At 39.6% G+C, this 24938-nt stretch overlaps 2 protein-coding genes across 6 annotated transcripts in view; one reads left to right on the forward strand and one right to left on the reverse strand.

The window, feature by feature from the left end:
- Positions 1-2280: 2280 nt before the first annotated feature.
- Positions 2281-24938, forward strand: part of LANCL1 (LanC like glutathione S-transferase 1) — a 40702-nt gene continuing 18044 nt past the window's right edge. The window contains exons 1-4 of one of the 2 annotated variants that reach the window (XM_002712454.6): positions 2281-2435; positions 2644-2740; positions 5956-6073; positions 23650-23857. In XM_002712454.6, the coding sequence (XP_002712500.1) occupies positions 2660-2740; positions 5956-6073; positions 23650-23857 (407 nt within the window). In that variant the 5' untranslated portion in view covers positions 2281-2435; positions 2644-2659. The remainder of the gene's footprint in view (positions 2436-2643; positions 2741-5955; positions 6074-23649; positions 23858-24938) is intronic. The other variant, XM_017343077.3, reaches the window with a different exon arrangement.
- LOC149127296 (uncharacterized) overlaps positions 7215-24938 on the reverse strand; it is a 264015-nt gene continuing 246291 nt past the window's right edge. For 2 of the 4 annotated variants that reach the window (XR_016231916.1, XR_016231915.1), the window contains 2 exons: positions 17223-17408; positions 7215-11019 (listed from right to left, as the gene is read on the reverse strand). The gene's annotated coding sequence lies outside the window, so the exon portion shown is untranslated. The remainder of the gene's footprint in view (positions 11020-17222; positions 17409-24938) is intronic. The other 2 variants (XR_016231914.1, XR_016231913.1) reach the window with 1 other exon arrangement.

The following is a 24938-nucleotide window of genomic DNA, read 5'->3' on the forward strand; positions in this document are numbered from 1 at the left end:
AGAATTGGGATTATTAGAGTAACCTATGATCCATCAGTTGACTTCTAGGTATGCATCTCAGAGATAATCACACACAGATCCATAAGAAAAGAGGTACCTAGCGACTCTGGTTGTATTTCATGTGGTACAGAATTTAAAATGAATTTTCATCATTAGCAGAAAGCATTGGTGACATGAGGTGCAAGCATACTATAAAAATACTCTTTAATTATCTTAAATAGCAAACTGTACGTAGAGCAACATAAACAAATGGAAAGCACATGTTGTTGGATATTTCTAGCATCATCCCATTAAAATCCATACCCACAGTAAGTATGACCTATTTCCCAAAGGCTATATGAATTAAATCCAATGTGGTTGCTACCTGCTGGAGGAGAGGAATAGATAAAAAATGAATATTTACAGGGAAAAATACAATAGGGCTTTTCATGCACTGATGGTGCTACACTACAAGTAGGAGTACAACTAGCACAACTCTGTGCCTGAGATTTAAACACACACACACACACACACACACACACACATGCACTGCCTCCTCAAATTTCTCCCAAATTCATTTTAATGAGTCAGCAAGCCATTTATGTAACGGGAATACTGGAGTAAAATCTTCTAACCTTATTAAATGATTTTGTTTACATTATCTCAGTAGTTCACAACCAGAGGCAATTGTGCCCCACTCTCACCTCCCAAGGGACAAATGGCAATATCTAGAAGCTTATGGTTGTCACCAGCTGGAGAGTCAAGATACTGTTGGCTTCAGGTGGGCAGAGGCCAAGGATGCTACTAAACATACTGCAGTGAATAGGATGCTTCCTGGAACAAAAAGAATCTCTTCCAACGTCAACAGAGCTGAGGCTGAGAAGCCCTTTATTACCTCCTCACATTACCCATGCAGTAGATATTTCTTTGGAAGGCTGCCTCTCTCGCCTATCATGATGTACTTTTCCTTTGCTCTCCCCCTACTTCCTTCCCCTGCATCATCTTCTTCCATTCTGCTCCAGCACAATTTTCCTGTTAGACTGACCTTGTGATGCTTCACTTTCTCTGAGTCACTGGCTTTCTCAATTCTACTCATATAAAATCTGTGAGGGGACAAACTCCACTAAACCTTTAATAAATAAAGAAAACTGATTGGCATCTCTCACTCTGTTTCTTTTTTCATATGAGTCGCTCTTTCAAACACCTATTTAAAAAAATATGAAGGAAATCCAATTTAAGATTCACTAAAGGCTCCCACTAAATCTTCAAGAATTTGGTAAGGGAAGAGAAGGAGTTAGTAAGTTTCCTAGGGGGTGCATCATTCAAAAAGAACAAACATGCTGGTGGTGGGGTGGGGATTGGGGGAGGCTAAAGCGTGTGGGACGGTAACCACAGTGGGACAATCTTGGGCCAACATGGGGGAGGCTAGGTGGCTTTGAGCTTCAGCAATTGGCTGTCAGAGGCTACGATCCTCTGAGGGCAAGAGGCAAGGAAAAGGAGAGAGACTTTTAAACTGAACTCCAAAACTCCCTGGAAAACAGAATGGGCCTAATGTGTACCAGGTAGGATTTAAATTCAATAAAAGAAAATTTTCTCAAATAATGTAGACTTTTAAACATTGAAATTGAAGGCTGAATCTTCACAATTTTTTAAAAGGGTTTCAGTTTCCAATATTGTAGTTCAATTTAAAGAGCAAGATTAGATTCCCTGAGAGCTGCAATTTGTGTTTTTATGTATTTTCCCTGAAATTTTACCAATTATTATTCGATACCTTTTCCCATCCACTCTTGAGTGCCTCAGTACAAATTACCCCCAAAGGACTTCTCTCTCTTCCATCTACCCTAGTTTTTGTTGTTAATGATGATAGTGTTTACTTTTTTTGCTGTTTTTGTTTTTAAAATGAAAGAAAAATGCTGGAAGGTCTCTGGAGAGACATCCTCACCAATTTTATTTAGTTCAAGCAGTAGAAATACAAATATATTCAAATCTCCCAAAAAAGTCTCCTTGTCTTCTCTAGATAAAACATTTCTAATTTTTCATGAATTTGTGGTTGAATATGTTTTTTTAAAAATCAAAATTAAAGACGGGCAGGAATAGCGGACACGTGTTCACATTATTCTAAGATAACACAATCGCTTCTCTGCCTTTTGACTAGAATGAAGTTGAGTGTAAGTTCTCACTCCTGCTAGCCTGCTACCCAGCATTACCCTTTAGAATCATACTCTGTTCCTTTAATAAACTGACAGCGGGGGGGGGGGGGGGGCGGGCCTCTGCCGCGGCGAAGGCCCTGATTGGTCCCGCCGGCAGGAAGTAGGCAGTGAAAGCGCTGCTTCTGTTACCTTCCGGGCTGCGGGGCGGCTCGCGAGGCGGAGGAGGTTGTCGGGCGGCAGGAGCCGCTCTTGCTTTAAATCGCGAGCGTGGGAACGTGGGGTGCAAAACGGGTTCCGTTCATCCCGGTGGGTCCCGAGCCCTGGCAGCCTTTTCGCGAAGGGGCCTCGCCAGAGCGACTGGGCCCCAGTGGGCCCGGGTTCCACTCGGACCGGCTCTCTCGCCGGATTGCGCCGGAGCCGCAGGAAGGGGGTTGCCCGGTGGCTCCCTGCCGCCCGCGCAGCTCGGCCGAGGCCCCCGTCTCATCCTGGGATCTCTTTTTACCCTGTTCTGCAGGCTCGCTTGCGGCGACATGGCTCAAAGGGCCTTCCCGAATCCTTATGCCGATTATAACAAATCCCTGGCCGAGAGCTACTTTGATTCTGCTGGGAGGGTGAGTTTGGGATAGATCGACTTGCGTCCCTACCTCCCCCGCTTTAGGTTTCGGAAGGAGCTCGGTTTTGCCTGGAGGAATTCGAATTTCCCTTTTTAATAATAAGATTTAAGAAGAAATATGTAAAATAATGCTGGTCTGTGCAGTGCATGTTAAAATGTTCAGTTTCAGCTATAACGTGTTGAATATCTGAATTAAGTTATTGTGAATATCAGCATTTATAGGATAATCTCAGTCACTGATAAGATAAATTATAAAAATCGGCTGGTTTGCCCTTGACCGTGTAACTTGCATTTAAAAAAATCTGTTTTGGTTTGCTTCTTAAAGGCAGGGTGAGGAATCTACTGGTATTCACACGTGCCATGTTGTTCCTTTATGACTACACAAGTAAAGGCCTGCTTATGATGAGAACAAACGGGGTGCGTGGTGATGACAACATTAAGCCGACAGTGCTTAGAGAAATTTAGGAGATAGGCCTTAAATTTCCTGTCGCTACTCTGTAAGCTACCCCCACAGTTTTCCGGTGGATGGAGTGGGAGAATCTTAGCACTTTGCAAATCACCTGGAAAAGTGAATCTGAATAGGAGCTAGCAGGGGGCTGTATCTTCTTCTGCCTGATGGCATGTAATTAGAGGGAAGAGTGGATTTCGACATTAAAAAAATTTTTTTTTTACCAGTTTATGTCTTCAAAACATTAGTCATACAAAAAGCATTTCACATATGACATAACGGCCTCATAGTTTTCATAGCTTTCAAGTTAACTTTCTGTGGTCTGTTGGTTCTTTCCTTAAAATGCTTGGCATTAACATTAACTTAGACTAGGAGTGCAGGTAGGAGGTATGAAAGAGATGGAGAAAAGGCACAGGGTGGAAGGCTACCAAAATGTACCTGGAGTTGTCAATCTAATTATTTTAAGGCCAATAGTAAGCCGCTCAAACATAACTTTATATAATTATATTCAGGCCGGATGGCTTCCCTTTGACCGTTTTGGGTCTGCGTTCTGCCTGCGCCTGCAGATCCTGAAGCTGAAGATGCGTCTTGTTTTGTTGGAGGAAGACATGCTGCTTCATGCACACTTGGCAAACAGAACACTTGAGGGTGTGTCCTAGTAACACAAGCCTTCAATACAGTGCAGCTCACGAGGCTGCTTGGCAGTTAAATATTCTTTATAAATTTAACTCATTAATTCTAAGGGAGAAAAAAAAGACATTCATAAATTTAAACCAACTCACAAATAGTAAGGTAATTTATTAACTAACATAGTTTTTAAATAGGTTCTGGAAAGAACCTAGTATACCAGTTCTAAAATTGTCAATGTTCAACACAAAAGATCAGACCCCTGAGAGCTGTCCTCCTTAATTTGTTAACAAAGATTTCAATAAGGAACTTGTCTGTTTTCTGGCATCTATCAGGGAAAAAAGGGCTTTTAGAGAACCTTCACATTATTGGTAGAGTTTTAATAATTCAGTGATCTGCCACAAGCAATCAATATTCTCAGGCAGGTCACCTTTATTTTTAAACACAGGACGGGCCAAATACAAAGTGACTTCCCTTCCTGAGGCTTTGAGCATTCTCATCCTTGGTCTCTTCAAGTAAGGCCAAGCAAGATAATAAATTATGCATGATCTGTGTACAGAAGATGACATGTTCTCATGTAGATGCACTCTTCTGTTGAGATTTATAGTCCTCTTGTATTAATATTGAAGCATATTTTATCTTACTGTATTTTCAGTTCTTGTGGCAGTCTTAAAATTATTAAATTAAACATTGTTAAATTAAAAACTGCTAAGTCATGGGAACGCCCCTGTCAAATCCTGTGGTTTCTTCTTCAGAGTGTGAAATAAGGGATTGTGGTGGTGCTTCAGAATAGGTAATACAGATGTGGTAGAATGTCTGATTTGCCTTATAAGGGATGGTCCTCAGAATTGCATCTTAGCATCTTAAATTATTATTGTGCTGCTACTGTCTTCTCACCTTTTTCAGTGTTAAGATGTTCCTTTTCAGAAGTGAGATTTTGATGCTAACAGGGAGTGATTAGTAGTAGTGATTGTAGTGTTTCTACAATTCTAACATAAAAATGCAGTGTTTGGTCCCTTGTAATGTTACTCAATCTTGTCCTAAAATTTTACTGTTTTGTGAAATCTTAAGTATGGGAGTCACAGCAAGTTCTCAGCATAATTGAGGGATACATTAGAGTGACCTTAAAGATATTTAAATGATTCCCTATATACAGAAGTACAAGAGTTTATAATAGTCTTCATTATGTCTTAGGAACATAATGATTCTGTGGGCCTCACCATCTGCCCAAATCTGTGGGCCTTCATACTGGAGGTGTCTAAGCCCAGAGCCCCAGCTGTGGTATACTTTCAACTCATATCGAACTATTATTTGACATAGACACTTGGGCCTCTAAAGTATAATAAAATTGTTAACATTAACATTCCCACATGAGATGGACCTGTTACATACCATCTAATCTAATATGCAAAGCACCTTTTGAAATTGGTGGGGCAGGTATTACTATCCCAACTTGATGAAGGTAATTGAAGCATAAAGAAGTGATGAATTGAGCAAGAACACTAAGCTAGTAACAGGTAAGGATATAGCCAGGCTCATTCATTTTACAATATGAATCCTGTTACTTTCCGCCAGACACTGCTGGGGCATGGGTTTCTGATGCTAGACTTGATGTCCTTTCCACTTTGAGGCTCGTAATATTACACACACATATAATAGATTGTTTGGCTTTTTTATGCCACCTCTAATTTTTTTTTAAAGATAGGCATTAAAAATGCAATTAGAATGTTTCTGTGGAGAATTAACATTGCTGCTCCTTGAATACTAAAAATCCAGTGGCTTGAAAACAGCAAACATCTGGTTTGTGCTTAATAAGAAATACTGGTTTAAATAATAGTTAATCCTTCCTTATTAGGTAGAAAATTATGATGCAATTTATCATTGGCAGTCTCTTTTAGTATTTAAAATTATATATCAAACATTTAAGTTACAACAATATTTCTTACCATGAGTAGAAAATGTCATAGTATGTTTAAGCTTTGTTAATATACTGTTGTTTAAGAATAGATAATAAATTGTCTAATTCAGACAGAAAAGTGTGGCCTAACTGGTAATGAAGTACTGTCTTCTTTTTGATATTGTCCAGGAAATTGAGTGGCCTATACTTTTTGATACTTGTTTTCCCTTAATATCTGTAGCTGATGCCCGAGTTCTCACAACGCTTGACCAATAAGATTCGAGAGCTGCTTCAGCAGATGGAGAGAGGCCTAAAGTCAGCAGACCCTCGAGATGGGACTGCTTACACTGGCTGGGCAGGTAGGAAGTGCTGACTGTGAGCTGAAATAAGCATTGTATATGAGAGCCAAACCTTACCTTTGGAGAGTTGTCTCATTGAATGGTATGCCCTTACATGCTTCCTGCACCTGCACACGAGTAACTCTTCTAGGAGAGAGTGCTGTGCTGTGAACCCAGGCATGGGACTTCTGGATTATTGACTGAGCCCAGAATTTAGGGCATGGCAAGCATGTTCCAGATGTTCATGCAGGATATTTAGACAGCTTCTGTACTTTGGGGGAGAAAAATTGGTTTTCAACATGGCATAGTTAGTTTGGAAGTGGAATCTCGGTGGAAAGAGTTAGGAAGAGCTCCACAAGACAGTACCTGAAACAGAAGTAAAAAGGATTTGTCTCAGGAAACATGCCAGACTGTTTAAAAACATTGTTCTGCAACAGAGACCCATACAGGAAAAATGGTTAAATGTTAGTCCGATGAATGAGTCCTTCCATATGGTCACTGCCGGTTGGTTTGCATTTTATACACTGCCAGTCTCAATCATTAAGATGTTGGAGAAAATTTGGGCAGAAATAGTACATTAGTGTCAAGTGAGAGAGAGAAACCAAAGAAGGCAAGTTGAAGAATGGCAGTTAGTTTACCAATGTACAGAGACAAAAAGGCAGCTTTGTAATCTTGAAGAAGGTACAGTCTAGAAACTCAGCATTTTTCATTAAATAGTGGACAGAAAGGGGCAAATTTGCCATTTAAGCAATTTGAATTTGATATTAAAGCAGTAATTTTTGTAAAAGAAATGCAGGCCTTACAGCAGAGGTTTTGATTCAGGAGGTCTGGAGCAGGACCCAGGAATCTACATTTTATTAAGTATTAATGGTCCTGATGTAGGTGGTGATCTGCAGACAGCAGTTGGAGAGCTTTGTTATGAGAGAATTTTACTAACTAATGCAGTCTTCTAGCAAGCCTCTTTAGTGATGACATGGGATTCTGTTTTTCCTTATAAGGATAGAGAAGGCAAATCATATCAGTAAATGTGGACTCAGTACTTTACAAAACAAGAATAGACCAGATAATGTTGAGCTATCCCTGTTACAGTTTACTTTTTGATTTTTATGGATTTTAGAAGTTTAACACAAACACTATTAAGAATATTAAGCACAAGATGAAAGAAGTTTTAACAGCTGTCATTTATTGAGTATCTGTTGTTTTCCAGGTGTGGTATAATTGTTACATCAATCTCATTAGTGAATTTGCTACTATTTATTTAAATTTTAAGGATTTGAACAAAAAGCAAGTATAAAGCACAGTTGTTTTTAGTTTTCCTCGATTGTCATAAAAAATACATAGGCCCATACTTACAGATCTTATACTAATGTATTTAGAGTGTCCATTATTCTATTATTTTGTTAATCCTGACCAGAAAAAAAAAAAAAAAAAAAACACTGAAGCAGATGGCTTGACTTGATTTGATTTCAATATTGATTATAAAAAGAAACAAATCTTTAAATCACCTGTTCAGATGAATTTATATTATTATAATAGATCTTATTCTAATGGAGAAAAGTGATAGAGTTTGTTTTTAAATTTGACCTAATTATTTTTTTCAGACTTATTTATTTATTTGAAAGACAGAGTGACTGACAAAGAGGGAGAGACCGAGTGAAAGATCTTCCGTCTGTTGGTTCAGTTCCCCAGTGGCCGCAGCAGCTGGGGTTGGGGCTGGGCCAGGCTGAAACCCAAGAGCCAGGAACTCTATCTGGTCCTCCCATGTGGATGACAGGGGCCAAGTACTTGAACCATCTTCTACTGCCTTCCCAGGCACATTAGTAGGAAGCTAGATCAGAAGCAGAGCAGCCTCAACTTGAACCTGTGCTCTGATAAAGGATGTCTGCACTGCAGGCAGTGGCTTACATGCTGCACCTCAAGGTCAACCCCAAGTTAATAATTTGAGAGTGCTAAGAAAAACCATCAGTCAGACCACCCCCCTCCCATATTACTAGAGCTCATTCAGAAGCTAAAAGTTAAGTTTCTTTGGAAATATAAAACAAATTTCACTTCAAAGTAAAATGCCAATTTGCTGAAGTTTTTTGGCTAAATGAGGTTTCTGGCATCATCTCTTTTGACTGTCAGTATCCTTCAGTCTTTTATCATTTATTATCCATGATTCTCATTGCTAGTTCCTGAAAGCACCTCATATGGCCAGTGTCTGAGGCAAATTGGCATGTTAAGCATTTGGGATGTCTTCACTTGCTGATTGTTTTATGATGTATTATAAAATCCATTAGATAAAATTGCTAATAGCTTCCAAGGCACAGTTCCTAATGTCTCCTAATCGAACACTGTTAAAAAGCCATTATTCTCACACACACACACACACACACACACACAATCAACAACACTGTGTCCTCAAATGTTTTGATAAGTAAAATGCTGCCCTGTACCAGTGTTTAGCCCCTCTGAATGACATAAAGCTTTGAAAATTAGACATTGCTACAACGAATACTGAAACTAGATTCCTATCCCTGATCATATACAAAATCAACTCACAAGGAATCTGAGACCTGAAACTATGAAACTACTAGAAGAAAATATAAAGGAAATACTGCAAAACATCAGTATAGGCAATGACTTTTTAAAATAAAAGCCCAAATGCATACAAAATAAAAGCGAATATAGACAAACAGGATTATGTCAAACTAAGAAGCTTCTACACAGCCAAAGAAAGAGCAGAGTGAAGAGACAACTTACAGAATAACAGAAAATATTTGCAAACTATTCATCCAACAAGATACTGACAACTCAACAATAAAAAAAAAATCCAGTCAAAAAAAGTACAAATGATTTAAGTAAACATTTCTCAAAAGAAGAAACATAAATGACCAAATGCTATATTAAAATATCTCAACACCAGTAACCACAGGGAAATACATGTCAGAACACAATGAGCTACTCACCCCAATTAGAATAGCAATAATCAAAAAGATGAAAAAAAAAATAACAAATGTTGGCAAGGGTGCAACAAAAGGGAACTATTAGATACTGGTGGTAAGATTGTAAGTGCAGTAACTATGGAAAACAAACAAGGGTCCTCAAACTAAAATTGAAAATAGAACAACTATATGATCCAGCTATTCCACAAGGGGATATATATTCAGAGGAAATGAAAGCAGAATATCAAAGAGATACCTGGCTTCCCATGTTTATTATAGTACTACACAATAGCTAAGGTATGCAATCAACTTAGATGTTGATAGATGATCAGCTGATGGGTGAATGGATAGAGAAAATGTGGTATATACACATACTAAAACATCACTCAGACATTTAAAAAACTAAATCCTGTCATTTGCTTAACATGGGTGGAATTCAGAATGTTTTCTTAAGTGAATTAAGCCAGGCACAGAAAAACAAATGCTTCAAATTCTTACTCATCTATAGAAGCTAAAGAAGCTGATTTTCTTATAAGTAGAGAGTAAAATAGGGCTTACCAGTGGCTGAGAAGGAGAGGGGAGAAATTGAGATTGGTTATAAGGGACAAAAATACAGTGGCTTAAGAGGAATAAGTTCTCGTGTTCCATAGCATAGAAGGCTTACTATAGTGGACAATAAGTTTGTTGTTTGTCTGTTCCAAATAACCAGAAGAAAGGACTTGAATATTCCTTTTTTTTTTTTTTTTTTTTTGACAGGCAGAGTGGATACTGAGAGAGACAGAGAGAAAGGTCTTCCTTTTGCCGTTGGTTCACCCTCCAGTGGCCGCCATGGCTGGCGCGCTGCAGCCGGCGCACCACGCTGATCCGATGGCAGGAGCCAGGTGCTTCTCCTGGTCTTCCATGGGGTGCAGGGCCCAAGCACTTGGGCCATCCTCCACTGCTTTCCCCGGGCCACAGCAGAGAGCTGGCCTGGAAGAGGGGCAACCGGGACAGAATCCGGCGCCCCGACCGGGACTAGAACCCGGTGTGCCGGCACCGCTAGGTGGAAGATTAGCCTATTGAGCCATGGTGCCAGTCTTTAATATTCCTAACACAAATGAAAGTTAAATGTTTGAGGTGACAGATAAGTTAGTTGCCCTGATTTGATCATTACACACTGTATACGTGTACTGAAATATTACATTTTACCCAATAAATATCTGAAAGTATTATGTCAATTTAAAATAATCAAATAAAACACATAAAGCTCTTAAGTTTCATAAGAAACCTAAGCTGACTCAGCCACAGAAAATAATACTAATCCTTCTCCTCCCATTGTTAGAGCTTGCCAAGTATTCTGTCTTCATAGCTGTACTTTCAGTACCAAAAGTTTATTCTCAATACAATAAAAATACATGGTTTGCAGGACAAAACAATGCTTATATAATTGAGATTTGCATGTTGCTTTCTGTATGCCTCATATTATCTTTCAAAATTTATACTTTTTAGGAAACAGGGATTATATTGCCTTAACTTTGTTCAGCACCAAATTTAAGACCTTGTTTTTTTAAAATAATGACTTAGTGATTGCTCTTGTTACATTAGTCTGGGAAACACTGATTCATTGTGAAAAACCTTTAAAATCTTTTTTCAACATTGACGTTTATTGAGAACTTGTTAGGGTACCTTGAAAGCTTTTGCAAAGTTATATGATTCATTGTATAGTTTGTATGAGAAAACTGCACGAGTATTACAATTAGAATCTTACTGTCTTTAAAAAGTGTCATTCTCTGGTAGAAATATGGTCTAATAGCTATCAGAAAGGGTTAGGATTTGAAAAAGAATTAGTTTCAGCTGCTTATACCAAAAAAATTAATACCTTATTTTTCTCTTGTATGATAAAAGGCCAGAGAGTGGTAGTCCAGAGCTGATTTGGTAGCCTCAGGATATTAATAAGAACAAAACCACCCTTCTTTCTGCTCCATCACTGCTGAGACAGTAGCTTCTTCCTCTTCATTAAGATGGCAACTGAAGATCCAACCATTACAGCAGCTTTTCAGGCTTCTGGAAGGCAGAAAAGGACAAGAATGCATTCCTTATTTTTAGAAAGATTTCCCAGAACTCCCTACCATTTCAATTCAGCTTGCTTTACATTGGAAGGAACTTGGTCACAAGAAAGGATTATACATATAGTCTGTCTATTAGCTGAGGTTCTGTTACTAAAGGTAATTGGAGAGTTGATGTGGGCATAAGACCTAATTATCTCTGCCGTAACTCCTGTATAATAAGCAAAGTGCTTCTCTTCTTTATTCTTATGTTTTGAACAAGCCATTTAGACAATAAGCCTCAATTTTTTCATCTGCCAAAAGGATCTCTTAACTTTTGCCCACTTTTGGGGGGATTTTTGTAACACTGTGAAACTGGGTAAGTAAGCAAATATTTTGCCTGGTGTTTGTTTCCAGGGAGACTCATTTTGATTCAAAACATCTTTATTCTTTTAAATTTTTTTCTTAATTTCAATGAGTAATAGACTTTTCATAAAGCTTGCCATAGAAAGGACTGTTATAGATATGACAAATCAAGGATGATTTTTCTAGAGAGAAGCTTCTAAAAAAGGCTGCAATTAATTCTAAACTTAATATTGTGAAACTCTACTGTTTTCTCTGCTTGCTTAAGTTGTTCTGTGCCTCCTCTTTCTGCTGGCTCTTGTTTCCTGCTGCAGAGTTATAAAGTTCTCAATTTACTTGTACTATGCATCAATCCACATTAAACCCCATTTTCATATGATAAATAAAATAAATCTTTAAGAAAACTACGAAGCTCTGCTTCCTAACTTCATAATGCCTCATTCCCTACTGTGTAGACTTGCTTCAGTTGCTCAGTTAATCTTGGAAAGGAAAGGTTCTCGTGAAGAGATGAAGCACCTGTGTGTTTAATGTGGTGTATGTATTTACAGCTGACAACTGGACTAATGGAAAAATTGAGACCAGTGCGGACAGAGTACTTATTAAAATTTCTGCCAGAGCATCTCTGTGTGTTAAATATGTTTTTGAAAATAATAATTATAATTAGTTAGGCCTTCACCATTTTCATTTGTTGTATGTCATTCCTCAGTAGTAATATGATCTGATAGTTCATGCTGGTATAAATAAGAGTAGGATCTGGAATTGGATTATTACACACAATCCATCTGTACAAAATGCTTCACTGACAGGGTGATATGTGTAAGTTTAAACAGAAATTTAAAAGAAGCAAATAATTGCCTTGGAATATGTTCACTTTACAAACTACAATGGAAATTATCTTGGCTTTTAATATGAGGCTATGGTGCAGTAATGAGAGTGATTAATAGGGATTTTTAGTAGAATAAAGCATCATTCTTCTGAAGCTTCTACAGTTACACTTGTGGGTTGTCAGAGTTCAGTTTTACAAGCTGTGCCCCTAACTTTTACCTTTTTTCATTCACAACAGAGAAATAAAATGCCTTCACCCTAGAAAAGAGGAATGTCTTTTAAAAACCTTGCAGCTGTTTCTTATTTTCACATGAGGCAATCATTACCATAACGCCTTTACCATAACTTCCTCTGCTGTCTCATACCCATCCAGGAATGGGATGTTGCAGTAATCAGATTTCCAGGCAGTAAATCAAGGTAAACAGTTAATACTGCACATTAACATTCAAAAAAGAATTCAGACATTTGGCACAGCCCACATCCCAGATCACAGTGCTTGGGTTGGGGTCCTCATACCACTTCTGATTCTTGCTTCCTGCGATTGCACACCTTGGGAGGCAGCAGGTTTTGCCCAAGTACTTGGGTGCCTGCTGCTCACATGGGAGACCCAGATTATGATCCAGACTCCTGGCTTCAGTCTGACTCAGCCCAGATGTTGTGAGCATTTGGGGTATGAACCAACAGATGAGAGATTCTCTTTCTCTCTTCTCTTGTGCTTTTCAAATAAAAATTAATTGCAAAAGAGTTTTTAAAACAAGTCAGTAATTAAGCTGGCACCGCGGCTCACTAGGCTAATCCTCCACCTGCGGCGTCAGACCCTGGATTCTAGTCCCAGTTGGGGCACCGGATTCCGTCCTGGTTGCCCCTCTTCCAGGCCAGCTCTCTGTTGTGGCCCAGGAGTGCAGTGGAGGATGGGCCAAGTGCTTGGGCCCTGCACCCGCATGGGAGACCAGGAGAAGCACCTGGCTCCTGGCATTGGATCGGTGCTGCGAGCCGGCCGCAATGCGCCGGCCAGCCATAGCGGCCACTTGGGGGTGAACCAATGGAAAAAGGAAGACCTTTCTCTCTGTCTCTCTCTCTCACTGTCTAACTCTGCCTGTAAAAAAAAAAAAAAAAAAAAAAAAAAAAAAGTAATTTAATAATAAAATACTCATCTAATGAATGCATTTTGGTTCTTAAGGGAATAAGGATGATCAGTATGTAGTGTCATGATCATTTGACTGTTGGAAAGCAGGGCAAATGTTAAAACATGATTCCTGTTATTAAAAATGTTACTGTGGTTGAAATTTAAATTACAGGTGCAAGAATTTGTGTTCATGTACATCAAGAACTAATTTTATGTGGCTGGCATTATTCTCAGTATTTTGCATTAATTCACTAATATAAATCTCAAAACACTCCATGGCACGGATACTGTTCATAACCCCATTTCACAAATGAGAAGAATCAAGCACAGCAATGCTGACTGTCTCCTCTGAGGTTGTAAATCTAGTAAATAATGAAATGAGGGTTCAACCTCAATAAACCTGGCTCTTGCCTGCTATTTAAATTGAGTGTGTGTGTGTGTGTGTGTGTTCTCAACTTATACATTTAAGCTTATTGTGTATATTTGATAAGTAAAAATTACTCATAAGCTATTAAATGGTGTAGTTTGAGCGATGATAACATGATACCCATGTTTTATAAACTTTAGAAATGGCTAATGACTAGTAAGATTTGAGCATTTTATTTTTAAAAATTAGAATAATCCCTGATGAAGTAAGAAAGTAATTGAGAAAGGGGGAAGCAAAGTTTATTAGATAGGCAAGAATAATTGCTATTTAAAGGTCTATGAGGAAAAGTTACTTAGGCTTGCATATAAAGTAAACCCTACGAAGATGTATGGTCATAAGCAACTAGAAAAATGAATTCTGCAGGGTGTTTTTCCTCTTCCTGACCCTATATTAATATATTCAGCATGATTTCAGGATAGAAAATTAATTGGCCCAGGACAGAAGCTTTTTCTCATAATTGCTTGCATTTGAAAAGGCTTGTTGAAGATCTTCTCAAATGAATCATCATCCATAGTCTGAAATCAGTAGCTCTTGCAGTTGTTAATAAGCAATATTTTAAATGAACAGCTTCAGTTCTTTTCAACAAAATCTTCCTTTATAAAATTTACAACCTTGAAGCCTAATGCATTATGATAGTGATGTATGACATATGCCAGCAATAAGCACTGAGTTGTTCATTTTAGCCTTAATCCCTTCCCAGTAGATTTACAGGAGTTCTTAACAGTTTGTGCTTGCAGTTTAGATGGCAGGTGAAACATTTTGGTTATTTAGATGCCCCATCAGGGACTGTTACTTATGACTGTACACAGTAGCAACAGGCAGTGCAGGAACCTAGCAAGCATGCAGCCACTTAAGACCAAATCCAAAAGTGACCATCGGAGTGATTTCAGTGGGTCCCAAGATGTGTGGGGACTCATCGGAGAACAAAATGCTGCCTGCCATTGGGCTGCTCTGGATTTTGTTCCACGGGAAGACTGCAGGCTGCAGGGGGCAGAAGATTTTAAAGTGCTTTGTACAACTGAAAGCACAAAACACTTGTGAGAAACTGTTATTATAAAGGATTAAATGAGCAGATGAACTGTTCTTGTGTTAGAAATAAGCATTTACTAGAAGAGATTGCTTCCCTTCGCAGATAACATAGCAGAAAAGTTAAGTAAACCCAAGGGACAGCTGATCTCACTAGTGTCTTAAGAGAAAATGAGGGAAAGTGCTAGCCTCATTTAATTTCAGTTTTTTCCCCACTCTTAACTATGATGATTCCTAGGAGAAATGATGATCAGCTCATACTTAAAAAATCAGGACTCTGTGAGCTTTAATTCTGAAAGACATGACCCAATCTTCTGTAACCAACTCACAAAGTTAATGAGGCTAAGATTGGCATATATTTCCTCTTTTCAAGTATTAGATAACATTTTAAATAAGAGGATATGCAGCATAATCTCTGGAGTAATATTAACTTGCACTCTAAGTACAAGTCATTATGGTGTTTCAAGATGCTGTTCCTCTGATCTGCAGCCTTTGAGCTGCAGCTTTAGCATGCGAGTCTTAGTTACTGCTGGCATCAGGCTTATTTGAAAGGAATCAATCTGGCCAAATGTCTTCTCTTAGCAATTTGATCTCCTTATAAGTAGCTCTCCATCAGAGCCAGCATTTCATTGTCTGATTTGAGCCCAGACCAAATGTCCTTCACCTTCGTGAGAGGCCAGCCAGAGCTATGAGGACAAGTGGAAGGGATCGAGGGCATGGATCTAGTTGAGGTTTATTAGTGCCCTTTACAGTGACCACTGGATAGATGAATTTGCCAAGAGTGTTGGCTAGTTTCTTTCTGACTTCATGTTATATGGTATTAATGTCATTGTACTGTAGTTGTCTTAAATTACTAACACACAGGCTTATAGAAAATATAGGATGGAGCTGCCTCCAGGGTCCTTGGGTGAAACACTGAGAGCAGGATGAGAGTGTTTACAGACACATTTCAGAAGAAACGAGAGGAGGGAAAGAAGACACACCTAAGTAATTTGACTTTTGTAGGCAACACCAAGAAGCTAGGTCTGTGTGTATTCATTTACTCCAGTAACTTGAGCACCTAGCATAATACCAGGTTCATTTGGTGCTCACTGAATTTCGCTGAATGAATGAATGAGTGAGTGAATGAATGGAAACCACCTGCCATTACTATTCTACAGACCACCTCTGTAAACCGAAAACAGTAACTTAAACAAAAGTAGATGTGTCAGGGAAGGGTAGGAATTCAACTTATTTCAGAATTGTTAGACTATGAGTTAGAAAATAAAACTTCTCCAAACTCTGATTCAGTTGAAAAATGAACTCAGAAATTAGATAGGGTTCATAATATCTGCTTTAGGCTTGGTAAAACTGGATAAACAGCATATTGTTTAGACCTGGGTATAAATTAGGCTTCCTCCCGCTTGCCCCCTGATTTGAACTTGCTTCCCCAAAGTCAAGCATCTGGGCAACATTGGGTGTGCATTACCAGACGGGAAACAGGAAGGAAGTGGAAAACTAGAAAGCTAACGAGAGGCAGAATGGCACATGTGTACGAGGAGTCAGGGAGGCAGTAGAGAGACATGGACATGGGAAGAGGAAGAGTGTGGTTTTCTCTGTACAATGTCCCTTCCAAATAGGAATCGGAGATAAGATAGAAACGTTAATACTCATTGAGATTCGCAGTCTAGTGGAGTTGGGCATTTACTGAGTTGTTACTCTGTACCAGGGACTGTTCTAAGTGATTTAAATGACTCACAATAATTTTAGCATAGCTACCTTTTTCATTTTATAGATAAAGATGCTCGGGCACAGAGAGGTTTAGTACATAGGTTAACATCACACAGCTAATAAGTGGCAAATCCAGGCTTAAATCCCAGACAGTGATTCCTGAGCTTTTAACAATTACAGTATTGGAAAATTTATCACCTGTTACAGCAATCTGAATAAAAAACTAGAGAGCTTCCTATTCTGACGATTATGAAGCAGAAGACTGCAGGGCCCTGAGGGGAGGCGGAGGAAAGGACATTGCATTCTCATTTCATTTTCTTAAATCTTTTTTTTCTAAAGGACAGTCAGCTCTGGAAATAGAAGAGGAAAAGACATGTCACCGTGCTTGTTTGCCCTCTTTTTCTTTTCCACTGCTTTGTGTCAGTGTTACTCAGCTAAAGCTCCAGATCATGACTAGTTTCCTTCCCCAGAAGACCTGTATTAAAATCACTGAAGTATCTGAAAAGCCAGCAGCTCACAATGCCCAGCTTTAAGCTGACGACTGAGCAGATGTTCTAGTCAGTGCATGGTGTTTACAAGCAGGCTTTGTGCACTGGGCTTTGCACAGTAATGACAGTGTCTGGGAATGGGAGTTCTGCCCTAAAGACAGCTGTAGTTGTGTTCAAGAAATGGAAGTGCACATGCTTGAATATTCACACACACAACTGAGAAACATTTACAAAGCAGAAATGTAGAAAGTGCCAACCTGATACTGACAAGCAGGTGATCGGGCTGGCATTGTCGCATAGCAGGTAAAGTTGCCGTCTGTGATACCAGCATCCCATATGGGTGCTGGTTGATGTCCTAGCTGTTCCACTTCTCATCCAGCTCCCTGCTTGGGCCCCTGCCACCCATGTAGGAGACCTGGATGAAGCTCCTGGCTGGCTTCGGTCTGGAAGACAGAAGATCTAGATTGGTGTCTCTCCCTCTCCGAATAATAAATAAATGCATCTTTTTCATTTAAAGCAGGTGATCATATTTTGTGAGGCTAACCAGAGAAAATGTTCACTTCTTATATTTTATAAATCTGAAAGGAAGAAAAGTTAATAATTGATGGTGAGCTTTTAAAGTTTCAACTAGGGTATAATTTACTTGAACTTAGATTGGAATACTGCCTTTAGGAAGTTCATATCCCTCAAAATTATTAGGTATTAGCTGAGCTCCTCTGGTGATTCCAGAAGATGTTAAAATCTGACATGATTTTGTTCCTAGTATAGTACATGAAGGGAATCTTTAAAATTTTAAAAGCCCCTGACCTTCAAGGAAATACTTTGCAGAGCAGAAGTACCGTGGCAAGTATCAGAGATTTCATATCACTGTATTCTAGTTGTAGAATAGATGAAAATTAAATTACAGAATTACAGGACAGTGTTTTGAGGGGTTCATATGTCTATGAAGTTTTTTTAATCATCCCCATATATATGAGGTACAGCAGGGTCTTGATTGGTCAAGATGAATAGGACTAATGATCCCTCAGAAATTCAAAGGGTTAGTATTTTTTTTTTTTTTGACAGAGTGGACAGTGAGAGAGAGAGAGAGACAGAGAGGAAGGTCTTCCTTTACCGTTGGTTCACCCTCCAATGGCTGCTGCAGCCCGCGCACCATGCTGATCCGAAGCCGAGAGCCAGGTGCTTCCTCCTGGTCTCCCATGTGGGTGCAGGGCCCAAGCACTTGGGCCATCCTCCACTGCACTCCCGGGCTACAGCAGAGAGCTGGCCTGGAAGAGGGGCAACCAGGACAGAATCCGGTGCCCCGACCAGGACTAGAACCTGGTGTGCCAGCGCCGCAAGGCGGAGGATTAGCCTATTGAGCCACGGTGCCAGCCTTTTTTTTTTTTTTAAAGGGTTAGTATTAATACTTCTCAAACAGCTGGCTATATTTGTAGCACTACTGGAGATAAAGCTGAGTAAGGAAATTGCATATATAGAGCTACAGAAGGAAACAGGATAGAATGATCTGGTTCAGAGCTTCTACACTGAAAGCCAAGATTGGTTCCTCTTCCCTCAATTTTATTTGGATCTCATGTATTTCTTTCAAGAAAATTATAATTCATTCAAGAAAATCACTTATCAACTTTTTAAAACCACAAAATTTCTAGGATGAACTGCAAGGCAGTATTAAATATCTTGAACTTATACAGAATGACATCTAGCCCAGTCTTCAGAGCAGTACTTTCCCTAGAATATTCAGGGGCCAATGCTGTGGCTCACTTGGTTAATCTTCTGCCTGTGGCACCAACATCCCATATGGGCACCAAGTTCTAGTCCCAGTTGCTCCTCTTCCAGTCCAGCTCTCTGCTGTGGCCCGGGAGGGCAGTGGAGGATGGCCCAAGTGCTTGGACCCCTGCACCTGCATGGGAGACCAGGAGGAAGCACCTGGCTCCTGGCTTCAGATTGGGCCCCTACACCCGTGTGGGAGTCTAGGAGGAAGCACCTGGCTCCTCGCTTCTGATCCGTGTAGCTCGGACCGTAGCGGCCATTTAGGGGGTGAACCAACGGAAGGAAGACCTTTCTCTCTGTCTCTCTCACTGTCTAACTATTTGTCAAAAAAAAATATTCTGCAGTGTTGGAAATGTTACTTTGCTGTCCACTGAGGTAACCACATGTGGCTAGTAGATATTTGAAATATGGCTGGTGTGACTTAGAAATTGAATTTTGAATTGTATTTACTTTTAATTAACTGAAAGTTTCTATGGACATTCATGGTTAGAGGCTTCTGTATTAACAACACTACAGCTCTAGAGAAATCAAACAGGCACCAAGAGTTGTAAGAGCAAAGTAATATATGTCTGCATTTCCCTGGTCTCTCAACACAAAAGAAGTGATAAATAGTTTATTTCTGGTGTGTTTGTGTTTGTGTGTGTGTGTGTGTGTGTGTTTAATGAAAGCAACTCCCACTTACAGAATCTTCTGATCCAACTACTTCTGAAATACCTAGGGATCACTGACTATTTCAGTTGATGCAGAATTGAGATAGGATCTCAGATACCTTATTATTTTATTTTATTTGAAAGGCAAAGTTACACAGAGGCAAAGAAAGAAAGAGGGAGGGAAGGAGAGAGAGAGAAAGAGAAAGAAAGAGATCATTCACTCACTGGTTCACTCCCCAAATGTCTGTAACATGCTGGGGCTGGGCCAGGCCAACCAGAAACCAGGAGCTTCTCCCAGGTCTCCCAGGGGCCCAAGGACTTGGGCCATCCTCTGCTGCTTTCCCAGGTGCATTAGCAGGGAGCTGGATTGGAAGTGGAGCAGCAGAAACTCTAAATGGCAGCCATATGGGATACTGGCATTGCAGACATTGGCTTAACCTGTTGTGCCACAGTGCCAGCCCATGTTGTGGGCATTTGAGAGGTAAACTAGCCCAAGGGAGCACTGTTTCTCTCCCACTCTTACTTTCACTCTCTGTCTCTGAAATACATTTAACAACAACAAAAAATTTTAAGAATAAAAATACACGTAATTCCATTACTTTCCATTACTTTCCATTACATTGCTTTTTGCTTCACAGATAGACAAGAAATTTATCTGATATTCAGATTTAAACATAAGAATACAGTTGACTAAACGTGACTTCTGTCATATTTGAAAGCATGTTCTGTGATAGAAAGAAGAAAATATTTAAATAATGAAATATTCTATGTCAAATTGCATGAGCATTTTAGTGGTTGCTATCCTAGAAGCCAGTAGAAGTGTTTTTTTTTTCCCCTACTCTAGTAAGTATGTTTTAGATAATAGAATGACACTTGGAGATGAGTTTATGAAAGGATACAATTATAATCTTCTCTCTCAACCCTGGCCTCTGACAGAGGTGTTTGCCATCTCACTGCTGGAGTTCAACATTGAGAGCCAATCTTGACACCTTTCAGTCGTTCCCTACCAGATTCTGTTGACTTTTCTTTCCAGATAGATAACCTTCCAGTTTATTCTTCCTATATGTCTACTGCAACCACCTATCCTGTGTCCCACTCCCACCCCTGCAGCATCCTCCTAAACACTCCTATACTCACTCACTGCTGCACATTCTGCCTTCCGAACCTTACTGTGAAGTTACAGTGAACTTCTAAAAATCACATCTAATTATGCTATTCCTGTGCTTAAAATGGCATGTTTCAAAACTCAGAATCTTTTTACTGGCTTAAAGAGAAAGAGAGAGAAAAAAGAGAGAGAGAGAGAGAGAAAAGAGAAGAGAAGAGGAGAGAGAGAAGGAAGGAAGGGAGGGAGCAGCCAGTACACGAACCAGCACCCATATGGGATGCTGGCACTGCAGGTGGCGGCTTTATCCATTATGCCACAGAGCAGGCTCTCTGCTTGTGTCTTCATTTCCCACCTCACCAAATGTCTTTGAGTCTTTAGTGTTTATGCAAAGGTGATGCCATAAGTGTGAATAATGTTGAAGGATTTTAAGGATCAAGTTCAAGACATTTGGCTATAGGCAGTTTTCCCATTTTTTTTCTATTATATTAGGACAAATGTATAAAACATTGATGATGCTTGATATATCTTTAAGCTACACATTTTGTCTTTGGAATATTTTCTTGACCTGTTCTGATTTATAATTAGCATGCCTAGGAAATTTGTTCTTATTGGCAGAAGCACTTATCACTTAAAGTCGTTTTCATCCATGTGGCAGGGAAGGTAGCCACTAAATTGACCAGCAGAAGTTGCTTTATCAGATTGTGTACTCACTGAGTCCCAGAATGAGAGGGAGGAGAGAAATGGAACCTGAGGTCCAGAAGTCCCAGTGGCTAGAAAGATAATTCTTAGCTGATAAAACAAATTGTTTCATCTAAATGAAACATTATATGAGACTTGAGAAATTATTACCTCTTTTTCATAAGAAATGCATCAAACCTTACAATTGCAAACCTTAATAGGGTTTGTTTGTTAAATGTTTAGGCCAGGAGGAATTGTTGATAATGAGAGACAAAGGTCTGAAAAGGAAAACAATCATTGGGCTTGTATTTAATCACTTTTTATTTTCTCAGATCTCAGTCATGTCATTATCTGGCTTTGGTGCTTACATAACTTAATTATGGGAGTTCAGGCAGCAGTGGGAATAGGAGGGCAAAATGAAAGGGTAACAGCTTAAACAGATTGCCAGCAAATGCGTGATGTGGATGGAGATGAAGCTTATTAAGGACCTAATTCTAGAAGAAGCTCTTGACATTGATCATTTGTGAAAGGAGATTTTTTTTTTCTTACACACATACATGATTTTGTATACTTGTCTACAAACCTTAAGCATTGATACATCTGATCGTGAACTGGTGGAATTACTAACACTGAGCCACTTTGAAAAACAGACAAGGTTATTAACTTTGGCAGGAAATGAAAATTTGGCCTTAATATACATGTGAAATTGAATTGTCTGTATCACAAAGCTTTAGAGATTACCCATGCAAAATGAGAAAACTATCTAAATTTAAAATTGTCCTCAGTACAGTGAAAAGTAATTTTGCAGACTGCATTTTTACTGCATTGAAATCCGTGAAGAGATTGGCTCTATTAATTTAGATTTAAACAGAGGCTGTGTGTCTTCTAAAAATGGTAAATGAGATGGAAAATGTACTTTGAGGGGGAAAAGGCGTTTCTGGAAATGCTGCAGGCAGGCAGACTCCCTACTCCACATCTTTGAATGTGCTGTGAGACCAGCTGGCTTCAGAGGAAAAGCTCTATCTACTGTGACAGGCATTTGGAATAAGCATACACAGACAATGCCTCAGTTACACACAGCAGACTTCAAGAGTAGGATAAGAAGCAATAGAGTAAGCCCCAAGCAAAAGTCATTGGCAGCTTTTACATTATAGTTAACAAAGTCGCTGCATTCTTGACAGAGAAAAAAAAAAATTAAGGAGGACTTGAATGTATTTTCTCAGATGTTCAGTACCTTTCTTACAATCCTTGCCTGGAAAGGTACTAGAGTAGGGGATTAGGTTACACTAACTATGTTTCTATGCAAAAAAATTGTCTCTGTATAAAGAGAATTGCATTTTTCATTGTGTAGTCTGAATTTCTTTAGCTCACAAGAACAAAGCATTTCTAGTTAGTTTATTAATTAAATTCTTTTTTGTTAAATGATAGGTGACTATATATTTAAAATCGTGGTTTGATTTAACTACCCATCAAGAATACAGTAACATGGGCTGGCACTGTGGCATAGTGCACAAAACCACCTCCTGAAGCGTCGGCATCTCATGGGCACCGGTTCCAGTCCTGGCTGTTTCATTTCTGATCCAGCTCTCTGTTATGACCTGGGAAAACAGGAGAAGATGGCGCAAGACTTTGGGCCCCTGCAACCACACTGTTAGCTTCTAAAGAAGCTCCTGGCTCCTAGCTTTGGATAGGCACAGCTCCAGCCATTATGGCCATCTGGGCAGTGAACCAGCTGATGGAAGACCTCTTTCTCTCTCTGCCTCTGCCTCTCTGTAACTCTGCCTTTCAAATAAATAAATAAATCTTTAAAAAAAAAAAAAAAAAAAGAATACAGTGGCCGGCGCCGTGGCTCACTTGGCTAATCCTCCGCCTGTGGCTCCGGCACCCCGGGTTCTAGTTCCGGTTGCTCCTCTTCCAGTCCAGCTCTCTGCAGTGGCCTGGGAGGGCAGTGGAGGATAGCCTAGGTGCTTGGGTCCCTGCACTCGCATGGGAGACCGGGAGGAAGTACCTGGCACCTGGCTTCGGATCAGTGTAGCTCCAGCAGTAGCAGCCATTAGGGAAATGAACCAACGGAAAGAAGACCTTTCTCTCTGTCTCTCTCTCACTGACTATAACTCTACCTGTCAAATAAAAAATTAAAAAATTAAAAAAAAGAATACAGTAACACAACAGTTGGAGTGCAATAAGTATTAACAATAGACTGTGTCTTTTTTAGCCAGAGTCTGAGAGTCCTTATTATTTGTGCTGTAATGGTGAGGAAACTGAGGACAAGTAAATGATTTGCCTGTTTCTGATTCTTAGAGCTGTGTTGGAATAGAGCTGAAGCTAGAACAAAAGTCACCTGAACTTTGAGGTCATTTACATATTTGCTACAGATTATCAAAAATCAAAAGCAGTAATACTACTAAATAGGCAGCACACCCAAATAATAAGATCAACTGTCCTCTCCTCATCTTTCATTGCTTTATTTTTGCTTTGTAGGTATTGCTGTGCTTTACTTACATCTGTATGATGTTTTTGGGGACCCTGCCTACCTGCAGATGGCACATGGCTACGTAAAGCAAAGTCTGAACTGCTTGTCCAAGCGTTCCATCACCTTTCTCTGTGGGGATGCAGGCCCACTGGCAGTGGCTGCTGTGCTGTATCACAAGATGAACAATGAGAAGCAGGCAGAAGATTGCATCACACGGTAATCACATTTCTTTGTGAAGATGATTATCTAGACCTCATTATGCGTTAATTCTGAGTGTGTTAGTAAAATAACATTCTACTGAGTTTACTTTGCTCTCAGCAGGTAAGTCTTATTACTGTCATTTGATCAGTTATAGTAATCCTATGCTGTTGTTAAGAAACAACTATTGTAATTCCTGCTTTATTGCAAGATATATTATAGAGAGCTTTAGGACCAGATCAAACATCAGTTTAATAATGTAAATGATATCAAAAATCCTAATGAGTGATTACTAATCCAAGGTGCTTCCCAAGATGAGTAATTCAAAGAAATGTAGTTTGTTTCTTACTGGTGAGCTGGGAGAACCCCTCTGAAAGGATCACAAACTGATTCAGAACTGCCTTTCTTCAAGAGGCAGTGACATGGAAATCTAGATTTTCATTTTGAATGTAAATCATGACAGTCCCCTAGAGGATTGTAAATTATGAACAATTACTAAATTTTTGTGGTAATAAAGTTACAGTTACTGTGTTAGTTAGAGAACTTCAGAATTCTAAGAAATCTGGCTGAGCCTGTGCTGTGGTGTAGTAGGTTAAGCCTCTACTTGCAGTGCTAGCATCCCATATGGATGCCAGTTCCAATCCCTGCTGCTCCACTTCCAATCCAGCTTCTTGCTAATGGCCTGGGAAAGCAGTGGAAGATGCCCAAATGCTTGGGCCCCTGGGAGACCCAGAAGAACCTCCTGGCTCCTGGCTTCAGATTGGCCCAGCTCCAGTCATTTCAGCCTTTTGGGGGAGAGAACAAGCAGATGGAAGACCTCTCTCTTTGTCTCTCCCTTTCTCTGTCTATAACTGTCTTTCAAATAAATAAATAACTAATCTGGCTGTCCCCAGCTCTGCACACAGGGCTGTTAAGGCTCTCTGGGCACACGCAAGCGTAGATGCAGAGAGCCACAGTTTTAACAGTGTTTTCATCAGTGACTATCTGTAAGTTGGCCACAGTTTTTTATTCCTACTGTTCTTTCTTGTAAATTACTGTTGGAATAATATTATCATCATTGGTCTAGTTTGTTGAGGATCTTGGTTAATCTTATAATACT

The sequence above is a fragment of the Oryctolagus cuniculus genome, chromosome 3, assembly GCF_051225735.1.
Source record: "Oryctolagus cuniculus isolate XC-2025 breed Fujian yellow rabbit chromosome 3, ASM5122573v1, whole genome shotgun sequence".
NCBI lineage: Eukaryota > Metazoa > Chordata > Mammalia > Lagomorpha > Leporidae > Oryctolagus > Oryctolagus cuniculus.